Below are 17,294 nucleotides of genomic sequence, written 5' to 3' on the forward strand. Positions count from 1 at the left end.
CTAAATAGATACTGATTTTTACATGACTAAATGTTGCCTGGTAATGGTATAAATAATTCTTGGTAATTTTGCAGAAGATTTCTTTTCATAGTGTCTTTTACCTTAATGCTAATTGTCATCATTTTATGCAAATTTTGTGTTTGTAGTTCAGACCTAATTAAAGTGTATATTATTCTTCCCCCCATTCTACTCTGAAAAGGCCTGGCAGGTATCATTGTAGCACATCCCTGCAAGCCTCTAGACTACAAGTCACAATGTAGCCCAGGTACATGCTGAAACTTTACCCCAACATGCATCTGGAGAGGTACTAAAGAATCTATCTAGGGAAGTTAGGTCTTCCTGAAGTGGGGTACAGATCCCAAGTCCTTAGCAGGTCCAAAGCCTCAGGGCTTCTCCCCTAGAATGACCCTATAATCATTTTTCTTTGGGCTCTTTGCTTTTTTAGCCCCTCTCGATCTATTATCATCCAGTGCTGTAATACTGAGATGTGCCCAGTTGTATCCCCTGCTAACTCAGCTTTGAAATCCTAATGAATAATGGCTGAACTGCCCAAACTCCTGGCATTCAATAAGAAATAGTATCCTGATCAGCCTCACAGTTGCAATTTTGACATTCAGTTTAATAGACACCTTTCCTGCATGACCATGTCCATTTATTTTGCTTAAATTCGCTTGTTTCTGAAAAAAATTGTCTTTAAAATCTATTTACAGGCTTCTGACTTTTCATTTAATACCACCTATTTGAAGTTATTTCCTATAAAGTGTCTTAATTACTATCTTTGCTTCAACCCAAACTGATTTAGTTTTTAAATTCATTACAACCTTGGACAATGTGAAATTCATAAATTAGTTTCTCTAAAGTTTATTTGGTATCTGATCAAATTTTAGAAATCTAGATACTAATTATGTGAGGTGGAGATCGCCCCCCCCCCCCATCCCCAACCATCTTTTTCTTTTTTTCTTTTTACTTCAAGGCCCCTTTCCTCTTGTTCTTCAGCCAATGTCTCCTTACTTATGGTGTATCTTCTGATTCTTCCTATATCCTCTGCTTTCCTTTCTGACAAATACTTGTCAGAACCTTCTCCCTTTCCCCTCAGGTTATCATCCCTATTTCATACTAAGAACTGCCTAAGAGAATTTATTGTTTCTGACAATTGCTACCTAAAACACAGCCAGCCCTTTCAAGTCTCAATACCTCTTTGGGAAACTATTGTTCTTAGTATGAATTGTCTCCCTAAAGTAAATTCTGTATTCAAATTGCCTCTGTTGGCTTAGATTGTGGATGACTGGTTTACTTTCTTATTTATTTTTTCTTAATTGTTGACCTTTAGACATCTCCTGAGTACCAGAAACTGCAGGATTCCAGTTCTTGTTATGAGACTCTTGCTCTCCATCTCGGCAGGAAAAGGAAGGAAGCAGAATGCACACTGGGCTTCTGGAAGACCTTCCCTGGGAAAATGACGGTATAGCACCTGCTGTCACACCTTGCAAACAGCAGGCGTTTTCATAATTACTGCTCTAATTTTCTTCACCCCATTCCCTACTGTTTATGATGATGATGCTACAATGACACCTTTCCCAGGATGCCTAAATCTCCTAACAAAAGATGCGCTGTGTCTCTATCAATATCTTTTTTCTTGGCAGCCTATTTAATTTCACACTTTTTTTTTTGGTACGTATGAATTTTTGATTTTTCTTTAATCTCTAATTTTACCTTAAAATCCTCCTCAGATCTAACCAGTTATTTTACATTTGATTAGCACGTCTTATTTATTTTTTTGTTGTTTTGTCTTTTGGAATATGTTTGTAGGTTACTTATGAATCTTCTTTAAATTTTCCTGAAGCATTTTGTTTGTATTTTCATTTTAATCACAGGATTCCTTGAGGAAGCCAGAACGTAGGCTAATCTGTGAGAGTAGTAATCGAGCATTGTCCCTACAACATGCTGGTAGATTCTCTGTGAATTGGTTCATTCTCTTTAATGATTCTTTGGTCCATGCCCAGGTAAGCCAAATTCCTAGCCTCTTAAGACATGTCCTATTAGATTGAACACCATGCCTACCTTGATTGACCGCTAATAATACAGCTTCTATTACCAAAACCTTTGGACTCATTCATTGAATGATCATAGAAATGTTTAGTTAATTAGATTTGACTTTTATATGATAGGATGGATTTTGGATAACTGGGTCCTGTGTAAGTGTTATCTGGTCTCACACAAGGCCTTACTACACTCCAATCCTTTTCTCCTTGATGATTAACTCTCTCTATTCCAGACCATTTCTTTTCTTAAACTACCTATGCCACTTATCCTTCATATCTTCATATCATTCATATGCTTACATATCCTTCTCAGCAGAGGATCTCACTTCCTAATTCCCTTGAAAAATGAAGCTATCCACAATGAAACTCTTCTCTCCAATTTTATATTTCAAAATAACTCAATTACATCTCTAACTCCTCTTCTTCACTCTCAGAATGTGGCCCTTCTTCTTCCAAACTCCTACTTTGCTCTTGATCCCATCCTCTCCTTATTCCTCAAAGAGAGCTTTCTCCTCAATTATTCTTCATCTTTCTTTGTGACTTTCAGTTTCTCCTTATCCACTCTTTTTTCAGTCTCTTCTGAGCCATTCCTTCCCTACTGCTTATAAACATACCCAGATCTCCCTCATTTTTTTGTTTTTCTTCTTCTGAACTTAAACACTCCCAAAAAAGCATTTCCATGCACAGCAGAACATAAAAAGAAGGTTGCAGGGCAGCTAGATGGCGCAGTGGATAGAGCACCGGCCCTAGAGTCAGGAGTACCTGAGTTCAAATCCGGCCTCAGACACTTAACACTTACTGGCTGTGTAACCCTGGGCAAGTCACTTAACCCCAACTGCCTCACCAAAAAAAAAAAAAAAGAAAAGAAAAAGAAGGTTGCGTATAAAATGAATTTTCATTTCAAACCTCTTCCTTTCAAAAAAAATTATGTAATAAATCCAACATATTACTTTTTACTTTTAAAACTATCCTGCTTCCTTTGCTGTGCATTTAAAAAAAATTTTTGATGGCCCTCTTTGGGAGGGATGTTGCTATAGTCTTGCTTCATCTCCCCCCCAACTAAAAATGGGAGTGGTTGTGGGGAAGGCCTTCTAACAAATAAGCATAGTCAAATAAGAAAAATCCACACAGTGACATGTACAAAAATTTGTCTTTTTTGGCATCTAACAGGGAGTGGGTAACATATTTCATTAGAGATGTTCTGGAGAAGTAGTTGGTTTTTGCTTTGATTCTTATGTCTTTCAAAGGTGCTTTTCTTGACAAAGTTATCCTAGAATAAATTATTCTCCTGGTTCTACTCCCTTAATTTATACTTTCTGTATCAGTTCATACTTTCAGGATTCTCTGAAATTTCCTTCATTTCCTACAGTGCAGGAATACTCCATTACATACATATATCATTTGTTCAGCCATTCCCTCTTTGATGGACATCCTTTTAATTTCTCCTTATTTGCTTTTCTTTTTTCCTTTTAATTGCCTCTTCAAGATGAGGAAGTTTATTTTGCTGTAACTCTTCCCTTCCAGGTATTATTCTCTCTCTTAACTCTCTTCTTCTACCTATGCCTGCCTCTTTCCGTGTTGTTTTGTGTATTTCTACACCAAATTCTGTGTGTGTGTGTGTGTAATTACCCTTTTTCTGATTCAATTAAAAGTGATATTTTTCCACCTTTTTGATAGGGCATCATAGTCACGCTCAGGATTAACCAGGTGGGAAACAGTCCTACTCAAAAATGGAAATAACACAATGGGGAAACTGAGTCAAGAGGATTCTTTCTACCTTTGGCTATGGCAAGGTCATCCCCTCAGCTTTCCCAGACATAGACATCTATCTGCAGCAATTTTTGGATCATACTCCCTTTGAGAAGCTTGTAGCATTTCCCTTGAATAGTAGATTACTGATTTAGTGATACTTCAGACACTTCTTCAGATACTTGAGGTACAACTTCAATTCAACACTCAAAACAAAATCAAATTATAATTGCAAGAGAATTTATCTCAAATAGTAAGTTTTTCTAAGCTTATTTAGGGCTAGATACAGCTATTACTCTCATGTTGTTGCAATAACAACTAACATAATAAAAAGCTTGCCAGATCTTTGTTTTTAGTCACTCAATATCCTTTTCTTCTCTAATTAAAACTCATTCTAGTGCAAAAATCAATTATTGGAAATTGAGAAAAATTCTTAAATTCTGGAATTCCACATAGTCATTATATGTTGGTTCACCCTAAAAATCAGACATTGACTTTAGTATGCCCCCAGACTAACAGATATTCACATTGCCTTTTCGCCCTTAAGGCAAAATAAAATCTTTGAATCTAAGAGTCTTTTGCTACTAAGTTGGTCCAAAGATGTAAGTTCAACACATACTATTATCAGATATCATTTCATAATTTTCATAAGTGATGGCCAAATAATCTTGGATGAAACTGTCTTTACTAAAAGCAAGTTTACAAATTCCTCTCCCCACCCCCACCCCTTTTGGCAAAGAGTATTTGTAATAGAACAGGGGATCCCAGTTTCTCAGTAAACTAATTCATTATTTTAGAATTTCACAACATTTAGCTAGTTCTTTCACAGGTCTGATAAGATTTTGTGATGTTGCCTAAGATGGTCCCAAGGAACCTAGCAAGTTTACAAATAAGGAAGTTTTACAAGATCTTTTTTCTTTGTACTTTGTACTATACTCCCACATAGTAAATAATTGTTATTCTTCTCTTTTAAAATATACCCAATTAAATGTTTCATAGGTTTTAACATCATAACAATAGCCTCAATAACTTAATTTCACAGTATCCAGATTAAAAGGAGTTAAATTTTCCAATGATACAATTGCATTGGGGGCAGCTAGGTGGCACAGTGGATAAAACACTGGCCCTGGATTCAGGAGGCCCTGAGTTCAAATGCAACCTCAGACACTTGACACTTACTAGCTGTGTGACCCTGGGCAAGTCACTCAACCCTCACTGCCCCACAAAAAAACAACAAAAAACAACAATGGCAAAACAATCGCATTATCTTCTTAACAGCATTTCTTATGCAGTGCTTCTCTAAAAATCACAGTACAAGAAAATCTAAAAACACAATAATATATACAATATCATGTATTTAAAATATGAAACAAAACTTATTGCCAGTCAGGTGACATCAATTCAGTTGAATGCATTTCTAAATTTTCTCACATAGAAAATCATCCATTTTATCACTTTTAGCATTTTGTACTAATTACATTTCAAACGTAATATAGAGTTACTCAGTATGGAGTAATTGCATTCAATCAAAGTGTTAAGGGCTAAAATTCTAGCTAAACTGTCTAAAATATCTAATGAGTGGTCGCCAATAAATTATAAGCTTTAGCAAGAGTTAGACTTTTAAGCATTTATTAAGGAGAATAAGAATTTGGTAAAGAGAGAGAGAGGCCTAGATTCCTATCTATTAAAGGGAGAGCACATTTCTAGCTCCCCTCTCCACCAGCGTCCTCAGGAAAGCGCCTCAGAGAGCGCCAGTCTCTTCCTTCCTCCTCCCACTAGCCCACGTCACTTCCTGACACCAAAGAAAAGACTCCTGGTCTTGCCCTCAAAGACCTTCGCTTCATGGGTGGAACTCTTCTACAGTAAGTCTCCAGCAGGTGGCGTCATTCCAATCGTTACAAAAGAAATAACAATAGTTAACATTAGCATAATGCTTACCATATACTAGGCACTGTGTTAAGCATTTCATAATCATTACATCATTTTGATCCTTACACCAATCCCAGAAGATGGGTCATCATTCCCCTTACAGATTGGGGAACTGAGGTAAACAGAGGTAGGGTAACTTGCTTAAAGTCACACACCCCAAGAAATTTCTGACATTAGATTTTGACTCGGGTTTTTCTGAGCCATGATCTTTTTTGGGGGGGGGGTTCCCCCTGGTGGGGCAGTGAGGGTTAAGTGACTTACCCAGGGTCACACAGCTAGTAAGTGTCAAGTGTATGAGGCCGGATTTGAGCTCAGGTCCTCCTGAATCCAGGGCCAGTGCTTTGTCCATTGCGCCATCTAGCTGCCCCCGAAAGCCATGATCATCTTAATGCCAAACAGTAAATGTAGTTTGTATTAGGTTCGAATTTACCATCATTATCCTATTTAGTTTCAGAACAAAATGTCATCCAAATAAAATCTGAATTTTTTATCATTAATGGTAACATTTAAGAGCTTTTAGTTGGCAGTACTTCAAAATTTAGAGCCCATTATTATCAGTTAGCTCAATTTCAAAGAGTCATGGTGACACTTCCACCTCCCTATAACTTTGTCTTCATTTCCTTTTAAATCACCCAAGTAGCCAAATCAGTTATTTCTGGTTTTTTTATCTAAACCTATTAAAATACTTAACAGGTATCTGCTATTCTCTGTAGTTTTGTGGGTTTTTTTTTTAACCAGAGGGACTTTATATGATCAAATAAAATATACTCTTCTAATGGTCCTTCAAGGATAGAATTTTAGTATACTGTTTTCAAATAATTTCATGTGGCAAATATATTACTATAGTTTCCATATCATAAAGAATAATCACATACTGTTTCTCATAGCCTTATCTCAAGAGAACAAAAACCTCCCTCAAACCTCTCTTTCCAGAACTCCAATTCCCTTTTACTTTCAAACCCTTCATGCTTAACTGTTCTCTCTTCCTCTCTCTATAATCACTCTGAATCTTTCTTATTCTCTTTCCATATCCTGATTCAACACCTCTCCCACTTTCTTAATTCCTCCAGTCTTACATTTCCCAATCATATCCCAAACTATCTATAGAACTAATCTTTACTCCACTGAATTTTTCCTTTATAGATTTCCCTATACATTAATTTACTTGCTAAAATTTAATGGATAGATGCCTCATCTTCTCCTTGACAAGTCATCCAAAATCTATTCCAACTAACATCTGTCCATGAATCATGGAGTCCAACATTTGTTGTTTAATCATTTCAGTCATGTCCAACTCTTCACCCCATTTGGGGTTTTCTTGGCAAAGATACTGGAGTGATTTGCAGTTTCCTTCTCCAGCAGAGTCTAATATAATTTACAGCAAAATTTCTAATTTCAAAACACACATCATTTCTTTTTTTTGTTTGTTTTTTAGTGAGGCAATTGGGGTTAAGTGACTTGCCCAGGGTCACACAGCTAGTAAGTGTTAAGTGTCTGAGGCCAGATTTGAACTCAGGTCCTCCTGAATCCAGGGCTGGCGCTCTATCCACTGCGCCACCTAGCTGCCCCTAAATCACACATCATTTCAAAAATTTCTTTCTAAACTCATTTGTATTTAATTTTAAATTGTAAAACTCCCAAATATCTAATTAGATGTTCTAACATAACTTACTTATACCTTTTAGTTGTTGCCTGATTTACACATTTTTCTCATTTTGTGAACCAAGAAAGAGTTAATAATAATAATAATAAGCAGCTTTAGGGAAGCTGGGTGGCACAGTGGATAAAGCACTGGCCCTGGATTCAGGAGGACCTAAGTTCAAATCCGGCCTCAGACACTTGACACTTACTAGTTGTGTGACCCTGGGCAAGTCACTTAATCCTCATTGCCCTGCCTCCCCCCCCTTCCCCCCAAAAAGGGCAATTTTTAAGCACCAGATAAATTTAAATAGCAAACCTGTTTGTTGATTATGTTTTGTTTTCCCCCACTTTGGTATTTCACTGATACTATTTTCAGACTAGTTTTTGTTCTCTAATAAGTGAAATTACCTTACCCCTTGCACTAAAAACAATAAATCTGTCACTTTCCAGGGAGAGAGTTATAAAAGATCTAAATATTGTTTCCCTGTAACTTTCATAGTTCTGTTCTTATTTTTCCTTAAAACAAAGTCTACAGAGAGTTATAAAACTCACTAAAACATTTCAGCATTTATAAAAACATTCACATTTATAAAAACAATTCACAGTAGAGAAATGACATTTCAGCCACAAATTTAGTATCTAATTAGTTTATGATGCCATAAATTTCTGCAAACTGGGAACAAAGATTCCCTCTTATCTGTGTCTCTTGGCTCCCTTCTAACTTGCCCAGAGTTAAAAGACAGAAACTTTGTTTCTGAAGAAAAAAGTTTTCATTCTTTCTCCTTCAGCTGACCAGGCTCCAAGAAAAAAAGCTAGTTTGACTTATAAAACAAATGTGACAAGATAGACAAAAGAACACTGATACTTAAAAATTGGTGTGCACAAGTAGAAGTCCCTTTTCAGGATGAATTTGGAATTCTTCTTATATATCTTAAATTAATTTTGCTTTATGTTTAGTTACCCCTTTTTCCAACTGGGAAAAATCTGAGCTTCCCCAACACCTAATTGAATGGGAAGTGTCATTCAGTTCCTACTCCCCAATTACAGCAATTGGCCCAAGACTTAACTTCCCCTTCTGCTGACAACAGTGAGTGGCCTGGGATTTACTTTATGACTTCCCTGAAGTGGCATCCATAATACATGCCTCCACCCCCTTTGTTTTAACTGGGAAGAATCCCATTTCCAGGCGTCATATACCCCTTCTTAAAGAGACATCAACTCTGTTCAGGGCATGGGGGAGGAGAGGTACCCAAATCAGATAATTGTCAGTTATTATCAAACAGGTATACTAAACACAAACAGAAATGTAAGACACACAGAGTTGCAACTTCCCTGGGAATGTGGGGGCCTTAACTTGGCTCAGAAGATTTGGAACTGAGGGGCAAGTGAGGTCTCTAGTGAAGTCCTCTGTGGAGAAATACACACCACTACCCTACCCTGTGAAAATTTCACCATAATGCTCTGAAGGGGTTTCTCCTAAGACATTGCTCCTACGATCACCCTCCTCCCTTCCCCTCCCTCCCTCTCATCCTTCATGGTTGCCAGTTGTCACAGTTGAATTAAGGTAAACTGAGGCACAAAGTCCAGAACATGTTCACTTTATTGGTAAGGCTAGCAGTTACCAATATAAGGGGTAATAAAATTTAAAAGCTCCTCAGCAAGCTAAAAAGACCCCAAATGAGGGCAGACAGATCATTTTTACAGTAGGAAAAAACATCTTAAAAAACAAAACAAACAAACAATCATAGATGGGGAAAATAATATGTTTGGTTACAAAGTCAGAAGGGTCATAGATAAGAAAAACAATATGATTGGTTACAAAGTAGAAGCATGATAGATGGGAGTACAATATGATTGGCAGGACTAGCAACCACCCCCTTCTTCCATCTTGTTACTCATTGATTGTGTCCACCAGCAAGGTTGGTTAGTGGTACAGGAACAACAAACCAGACTTCCTTGAAGGACAACTAGTGGGATAGAGATAACAGGTTTCTTTTAATTAAAGTGATTTATAGGGAAGCTGAACTTTTAAACTTAACTCAGGAGTAGCTAGGTGGCGCAGTGGATAGAGCACTGGCCCTGGAGTCAGGAGTACCAGAGTTCAAATCTGGCCTCAGACACTTAACACTTACTAGCTGTGTGACCCTGGGCAAGTCACTTAACCCCAGTTGTCTCACTAAAAAACAAACAAACACAAACTTAACTCAGAGACAAAAACTGAACTTCGAAACCTATGAACTTCTGAACTTAACTCAGAGACAAAGAAATGTACTTAAGCAGTTATACAAAATGTTGATGGTTGGTACAGAATAGAATCAATTACAAAATGGAATTAATTTTTCTCAGGTGCTACCTGTGGACTATGGCCTATATACAAGTGTCCTCCTGCCACCTCAGTTATCTTGTACTTACATTGTACATGTTTTGTATTCACTTTTCTCTGTTCGAGTTGTTTCCTCCAAAGCAATATAAGTTCCCTGGGGACACTAGCCATTTTAATAGCTGGAAGTGCCTATCAATATTGTCTGGCCTATCATGGTGCTCTATAAATGCTTGTTGAATGAATTAATCAGTATACTCTGTGTAATTTTGTCTTCTCCTTTTATAGTTCTCCACACACCATATTTTCCCCTTGTCTACTCTGTGGGTGGAACCTATTTCAGAAGAAGTTGGTAGTGTGTAAGTAGCTTTCCTCCCACATTTATTCTCTCTGTTGTTCAGTCATGTTGGATTCTTTGTGACCCCAATATGGTTTTCTTGGCAAAGATACCACAGTGGTTTACCATTTACTGCACCAGAAGATGAAGGAAAAAAGAAGTTAAGTGACTTGCCCAGATCACACAATAAGTGCCTAAATACAGATTTGAACTCAGGTCTTCCTGACTCTGGTCCCAGTGCTCTATCCACTGAGCTACCTAGCTAGCTGCCTCCTTTTTTCTGTCTACCTAGTTCTAAAACTTAATTTCCTAGAATTTAATACAGTAGATTGCATTTTGTAATTTGTTCCATCACGATAAAAGTAATAGATTCAGGAGCCAAGATATTAATATACAGGAATTACCTCGGCATCCTTCTGTGGTACTACATAGGAAATAAGGGAACATTTTCTGCATTCTGTAAATAGACGATGATGATAATGATGATAACTTTAAAATAATCAGATTACCCTAAATTTTTCAAGGGTAACAAATGCGATGTTTTCTTCCTCCCTTTTAATTGGTACAGGATGTTGCCTTTCATATTTCAGTAGTTACATGATAGTGATATATTACTAGATTTGATCTTGTTTCCTTTTTCAGGAATGGCTTAAAGATAACTACACCTGAAGAACAATTTATTCTTGTTTCATCAACACCACAGGAAAAAGTAAGTTCTTTGCTAGTTACCCATTCATGTGTGTGTGTGCTAACCCAATCATTTGTCTTCTATTAAAAAGAAATGACATTATTTTATTTGACTAAAGTCAAATTATTGGGTGTACAGTGTCTCCTATAAACCTTCACTGAGCTGAGCTTTCATACTTTTTAACTTTTTTGACAATTGACTTTTAAAATGTGGTGATAAATTCCAAGTTATTCTGCACTACACAGTTCACATTCACAGAACAGGTTTAAAAGAAACAATTCTCATACCAACAAAAGCACCTACTTAAAGCTGCACTTGTTGAGTTGTTGCTTTGCTTCATTGTTATATATTGTTTCCTTCTAGACTAAATGGTTACGGGCTATAAGCCAAGCTGTGGACCAGGCTCTCAGAGGTATGTCTGATTTTCCTCCTTATGCAAGTGGAAGCAGTGTTCAGAGACAAGAACCTCCTATTTCACGAAGTGCCAGATATACTTTCTACAAAGACCCCCGACTAAAGGATGCTGTTTATGATGGACGATGGCTCTCAGGGAAACCCCATGGCAGGTAGCATGTTAAAAATTTAAGATGAAAGAAATAGGAGATGATATATATACAAAGAGCTAAAATAAAATAATTTATGTATGTACTTTATTTCAGAGGGACTTTGAAATGGACTGATGGAAAGATGTATTCTGGAATGTTCAGAAATGGCCTGGAAGATGGGTAAGAAAACATATCTCATCTACTGGAATGAGGGTGAGGGGACAATTTGTATTCTTTTATAAAATACATATTATCATGTTCAAGGAAGAATGGCAATCTTTTAGTACTTTTCAGTAACAGAAATGGTCAAGGCCTGTGAATACTAGAGTGTTAGAACTGAAAGGCACCTGTGAGGATATCTAGCCTAATCTCCATGAGAAATTTAAGTGACTTGTTCAGGATCACATAGGTATTGACAAAGTCCCAGCTAACATCCAGTTTTCTCGAGTCTTAAATCCAGTCTTCTTTCTACTGTTTACATTGTCATCTCCCCATCCCCACCATGATATGACCAATAAGATGACCATGTATGCCTATCATCTCAAAGATGGAAAGAATTTTTGCTTTTTGTACTCAAACTCTTTTTTCTTGTTTTGTTTTTGTTTTTTTGTGGGGCAATGAGGGTTAAGTGACTTGCCCAGGGCCACACAGCTAGTAAGTGTCTAGTGTCTGAGGCCAGATTTCAACTCGGGTCCTCCTGAATCCAGGACTGGTGCTTTATCCACTATGCCACCTAGCTCTGCCCCCCATGAACTCAAACTCTTAATTTGTATCATATATTAAAAGACAACTTTAAGTTGTAGGCATAGTATTTTGAGGTTGTTAATTGTACATGTGGTATAAATATTTATTTGTGAAAAGCCAGTTTCTTTATGGAGGCTTCAGCTTATCTGAAAAGGTTTATTTTAGCAATATGCCTGTTTATTTACAACATACCAGTGAATTTTTAATTTCAGTGTTCCCCCATTGCATTCTTATGCTTATATGTTTAAGTAATAACTTGATATAAAGTGGTGGAAGCTGGTTAAATATTACATGCTTTAAATATATAACTATTCAGATAAGTCACTAAACCTGTCAGATATCTGTTTACATTACTTATGCAAAATAAGTACCCTCAAAGTACATTAGTGGATGGACTGCTGAACCAGGAGGAGTCAAGAAAGCCTAAATTCAAAACTCCCCATCGACCCCATCAGCCTAATCATGGGCAGGTAACTCACCATCTATGGATCATAGTTGTTTTATCTTAAAAATGAGGGGCTTAGATTAGGTGGCCTTTAAGGTCTCTTCTAACTCTAAATCTATGATCCTAAGATCTTCCTGCTACTGATAATGAAAACTGGCTTGCATATTATGATTCTGTTTTTGGACTTGGGTTGAGAATACCTGAAACCTCAGTGTGCTATAGATTTTCTTTAAAAGATTGGATCAAGCAGGATCAGGATCTGGTCTCTGACCCTAGGTCACTGACTCTTATGAGTAGGTCTTGCTGATCTTCCTTGCTTTTCATACTGAGAGCTAAACCAGTAATAAGAGCAGTCCATAGAGTCTGGGGATTCCCCAATTAAGTAAGTTTCAAGTATTTATGAAATACCTACTCTCTGCCAGGCACTATACTAGTCACTGAGAATTCAAGTATGAAGAACCCAACAATACCTGCTCAGCAGGAGTTTACACTCTAATGGGGGAAACAAGAAGTACAAATAAAAATATATATGTACCATAAATATAAAGTTAGTAAATACCAAGTGTTTCAACAACATATGGAAAGGCTCTCTAAAGAAGGTAGTATACCAGTTGTGTATTGAAGGAAGAGAAAGACTTTTCCAAGGTGGAAGAAAGAAGGGAATGCACTCCAGGCATGGGAGTTAAAATGTTGTAGCCAGTGCTAAGGCACCCAGATGGGAGTTAAAATGTTGTGTGAGAAGAACAGAGAAGAGACCATTTTGGCTGGATTGTAGAGTGATTGAGGCAGGGTTATGTTCAGTAAGGCTAGAGAGAGGCTGGGGCCAGACTGTTTATCTTTAAAAGCTAAACAGAAGAGTCATCTGAGTGGGGAATCCCTTTAACAGCAAGATTTTGGACATGTTGAGTTTGGGATGCCTCCAGGACATACAGTTTGAAATATCCAATAGGCAATTAGTTATATAGATCTTTTAATCATATTCATGGAGCTAATAATGAAACCCATGGGAGCGAATGAAATCATCCAGAAAGAGACTAGAGAAATAGAAGAGTAGGGACTTACGAGAGAGAGCCTTGGGGAAATACCTACAGTTAGGTGGCATGGTCCAGCCATAAACCAGTAGTGGAGACTGAAGAAGGCCTTAGCACCCTTCCTCTTCCTATTGGCTACTTTTGTCTGAAGTTCTTCATTTAAAAAATAAAGTTATAGTGTATTTTTTATCTCCATTGGCAGGTATGGGGAATACAAAATCCCAAATAAAGCACTGAACAAGGATGACCATTATGTGGGATATTGGAAAGAAGGAAAAATGTGTGGTCAAGGAGTCTACAGGTAAATATGTCCCTCCGATTTTGATAGAGCAGTGTTAGAAAACTTTTTATAGTAGTAGTAGTATTATGCTAAACATAAACTAATATATATTACCACGGTGAAATTTTCCCACTGTAAATTTTACTTTTCAGCATAGGGGCATTAACTGTGTATATATAGAGGTCAACTTGTCTTCCAGAATTGGAAAATGGCTTATGTATTTTTATTAAATCTCATAAAGTTACTTTCCTAGTTTCATGGCTATTATTGTTCCTTATAAAATTCTTATATTTGTTGTAATCTCCCATAGAAAATTCTTTCAATTGTCTTTTTTTTAGTTCTGCTATTACCTGCAAACCACAGAAGCTAAAGACATAATAGTGCAAAAAAGCAACCACTGGGCCCTCCTCAAATCCTGGGCCTCAGTACATTAATTTTGATTATTTAAATATGATGGAACATAGTCATTTGTATCTTACTGTATGAAGAACACTTAGAACTACCAGTGAAACTTGAATACGGATTAAAATGTTGGTCTCTAGGGGCAGCTAGGTGGCGAAGTGGATAGAGCACCAGTCCTGGAGTCAGGAAGACCTGAGTTCAAGTGCGGCCTCAGACACCACTTACTAGCTGTGTGACCCTGGGCAAGTCACTTAACCCCAATTGCCTCACCAAAAAAAAAAGAAAAAAAGAAAAAAGAAAATGTTGGTCTCTGAAAGAATAATGGGACATTCAGGATCAATATTTGAAAACTTCAGTTTAATATGTATGCTGCTCTTTGCCTTTTTCTTCTGACAGCTATGCCAATGGAGAGGTCTATGAAGGCTGCTTTCAAGATAACATGCGTCATGGTCATGGCCTTCTACGCAGTGGTAAACTGACTTCCTCCTCTCCCAGTATGTTCATTGGCCAGTGGGTAATGGATAAAAAGTCTGGATATGGTGTGTTTGATGATATCACAAGGTATAGTGTTCCTTCTCTTGTTAAATAAGATTTATTCATGTCTCTCTCAAAAAGCGAAGACACTTAAGGGGGCTGAATGTCTCAACTTTAGAGAATAAAGAGGAGGAAGTTTAAATAACAGGAAAAATGTCAAAGAATAAGCTTTTCTTTGCATCACCTTCATATAAGTTAAATTGTAAACATTGTAGAAGACCAGACATATTATTCAGAATTAATACTGGTACTGTACTCCATTAAAGTCTATACACAAAACCTACTGTCCTCTCCAGTAAGAAACTATATTTTCTTGTCGATAAAGGCTTTTGAAACAAGAAGACTCTGTTACCGACTTAATGTTTATATTAGATTGAGGTAGAGCTTATAAGGCATTCTAGAGAGAAAAAAAAAAGAGAAAGAAGAAAAGTTACTGTGAAAACTAAATACTGCCTCTAATTTGCTTTCAGGGAAGATAAAGAACAAGTACTTGGCACCATCATCAATCTCATAATTAAATTTACAAATGTAAAATATAACAATTCATACATAGGGCTTATGGTTTACTAAGTGCCTTAGAAACTTTAAGGAAATAACATTTCTTATTTAACCTTCTTGCATTTGCCAAGAGAAAACTCAATAAAAGAAAGCTTAGTTATATTTAATAGCAAAAATTTAAGAAGAAATTTAACCACCTATAGATTTAACGGTTTTATTTTTTTTAAATCTTATTTATTGTTCCCATATCCTCAGCTATTTAGCATCATTTCCCTTATGTTAAGAATTGATGGGCAGCTAGGTGGAGCAGTGGATAAAGCACCTGCCCTGGATTCAGGATTCAGGAGGACCTGAGTTCAAATCCAACATCAGACACTTGACACTTTAGCTGTGTGACCCTGGGCAAGTCACTTGACCCTCATTGCCCTGCCCCCCCCCAAAAAAATTGATAGGACTAGTTCTATTTTATCAAGAGAGAAATTGATCTATGTTTTTGAAATATCCCTCTTTTTCATTGTGTTCCCTTAGAGAGAGCAATGTATTTTTAGGGAATTGCATGATTATTTCTTGGAGATGTGTTCTTGAAGTTGATTGTAAATTTAAATTCTATAAAGTATATTACATTTTCCCACCACCGAGAAGTGCTATAATTTCAGAGATATATTGGAGTCGGGAGAGAAGGGATGGTGATTGACCAAGCAAAATTTGTTGCCAAAATGTATGTTTATGTTCTAACATAGGGAAATCTCTCTGACTGTCAGATAGGGAAAAGATCCACTGGGAAAAGAAGGATGAGGTCAGGCACCATCTAAAGTTTTGCATACCTAACATGGACTTGTTTAGTCCACTATTTTGATTAATTTGTCCTTAATCTTCATTGTTTTTCTCTCTTTTTTTATTTTCTTCAGAGGGGAAAAATATATGGGAATGTGGCATGATGATATGTGTCAGGGAAATGGTGTGGTAGTTACCCAGTTTGGATTGTACTATGAAGGAACATTTAGCCTCAATAAAATGATGGTGAGTGGAATGTATGTATGTGTGTGTGTGTGTGTGTGTGTGTGTGTACATATATACATGTGTACACACATGTATATATATAAATACATAGTCACTATTGGTTTTTAAATTAATATTTATTTTTGTCTTTTTCCTATTTTATCTTATTATTGATTATGAATTGCCTTCATAGATTTCTATTTTTTCCTTTTGGCTTAAATTCATCATTAGGGGTTTAGACCGGGTTTTCCACATCTTCTCTATTTTACTATGTTATCGCCATATTCTTATTTCTTTAAATAGGGAACCGGTATTTTACTTTCTGAAGATGATACTGTCTACGAGGGAGAATTTTCAGATGACTGGACACTTAATGGAAAGGTTTCAAAATTAATATTATTTTTCCATATATAATATACCTTCCCATAATGCTTCCTTTATTTTTATAAAAGTATATTCTTTTCTCTTACACTTTTACTAACTCTTAGGAAAAAAACCCGTTTATATTTAAGAGTATAAGATAGGAAACAGTAGAGGAAACAGGGATGAAGGCCAAGCCATGTTCATAATTTACTGCCGGATTGCTTGTTGATCCTTGTTGGAAATGTTCCCACTAATTACACATTTCTTTTCCTAAACTTACTCAGGGAACACTGACTATGCCAAATGGTGATTACATTGAAGGTCTTTTCAATGGGGAATGGGGATCTGGGATAAAAATTACTGGAACATACTTCAAACCCAGTTTGTATGAGAGTGAAAAGGACCGACCCAAAGCTCTGTGAGTACCTACTAATAATTCTGATCTTTTCTAAGTTCTATAGTTATCATGCTTTTACCAACATCATGTTGGTCATTTTCAGTTGTATTCTATTACGTTAACCATTTTTTGTATACCAAGTTTGTTTAGCATATTTGAGTACTACAAGTTTATTTCGCTATCCTTCACTTGGCAAATATTTAGGAAGTTTCTATTTTTTTATAATTATAAGCACTTTTTTTTTTAAGTGAGGTTAAGTGACTTGCCCAGGGTCACACAGCTAGTCAGTGTTAAGTATCTGAGGCCGGATTTGAATTCAGGTACTCCTGACTCTAGGGCCAGTGCTCTAT

General features: G+C 36.7%; 1 protein-coding gene across 2 annotated transcripts in view; it reads left to right on the plus strand.

Annotated features, from left to right (window-relative positions):
- Window positions 1-17,294, plus strand: part of ALS2 (alsin Rho guanine nucleotide exchange factor ALS2) — an 83,559-nt gene that overhangs the window by 53,933 nt on the left and 12,332 nt on the right. For both annotated transcript variants that reach the window (XM_043990890.1, XM_043990891.1), the window contains exons 14-24: window positions 1,331-1,462; window positions 1,875-2,003; window positions 9,970-10,040; window positions 10,661-10,727; window positions 11,070-11,272; window positions 11,366-11,431; window positions 13,674-13,772; window positions 14,550-14,714; window positions 16,094-16,205; window positions 16,488-16,565; window positions 16,832-16,965. In XM_043990890.1, the coding sequence (XP_043846825.1) occupies window positions 1,331-1,462; window positions 1,875-2,003; window positions 9,970-10,040; window positions 10,661-10,727; window positions 11,070-11,272; window positions 11,366-11,431; window positions 13,674-13,772; window positions 14,550-14,714; window positions 16,094-16,205; window positions 16,488-16,565; window positions 16,832-16,965 (1,256 nt within the window). The remainder of the gene's footprint in view (window positions 1-1,330; window positions 1,463-1,874; window positions 2,004-9,969; window positions 10,041-10,660; window positions 10,728-11,069; window positions 11,273-11,365; window positions 11,432-13,673; window positions 13,773-14,549; window positions 14,715-16,093; window positions 16,206-16,487; window positions 16,566-16,831; window positions 16,966-17,294) is intronic.

Source organism: Dromiciops gliroides, chromosome 3, assembly GCF_019393635.1.
Source record: "Dromiciops gliroides isolate mDroGli1 chromosome 3, mDroGli1.pri, whole genome shotgun sequence".
In the NCBI taxonomy this organism is placed as follows: domain Eukaryota; kingdom Metazoa; phylum Chordata; class Mammalia; order Microbiotheria; family Microbiotheriidae; genus Dromiciops; species Dromiciops gliroides.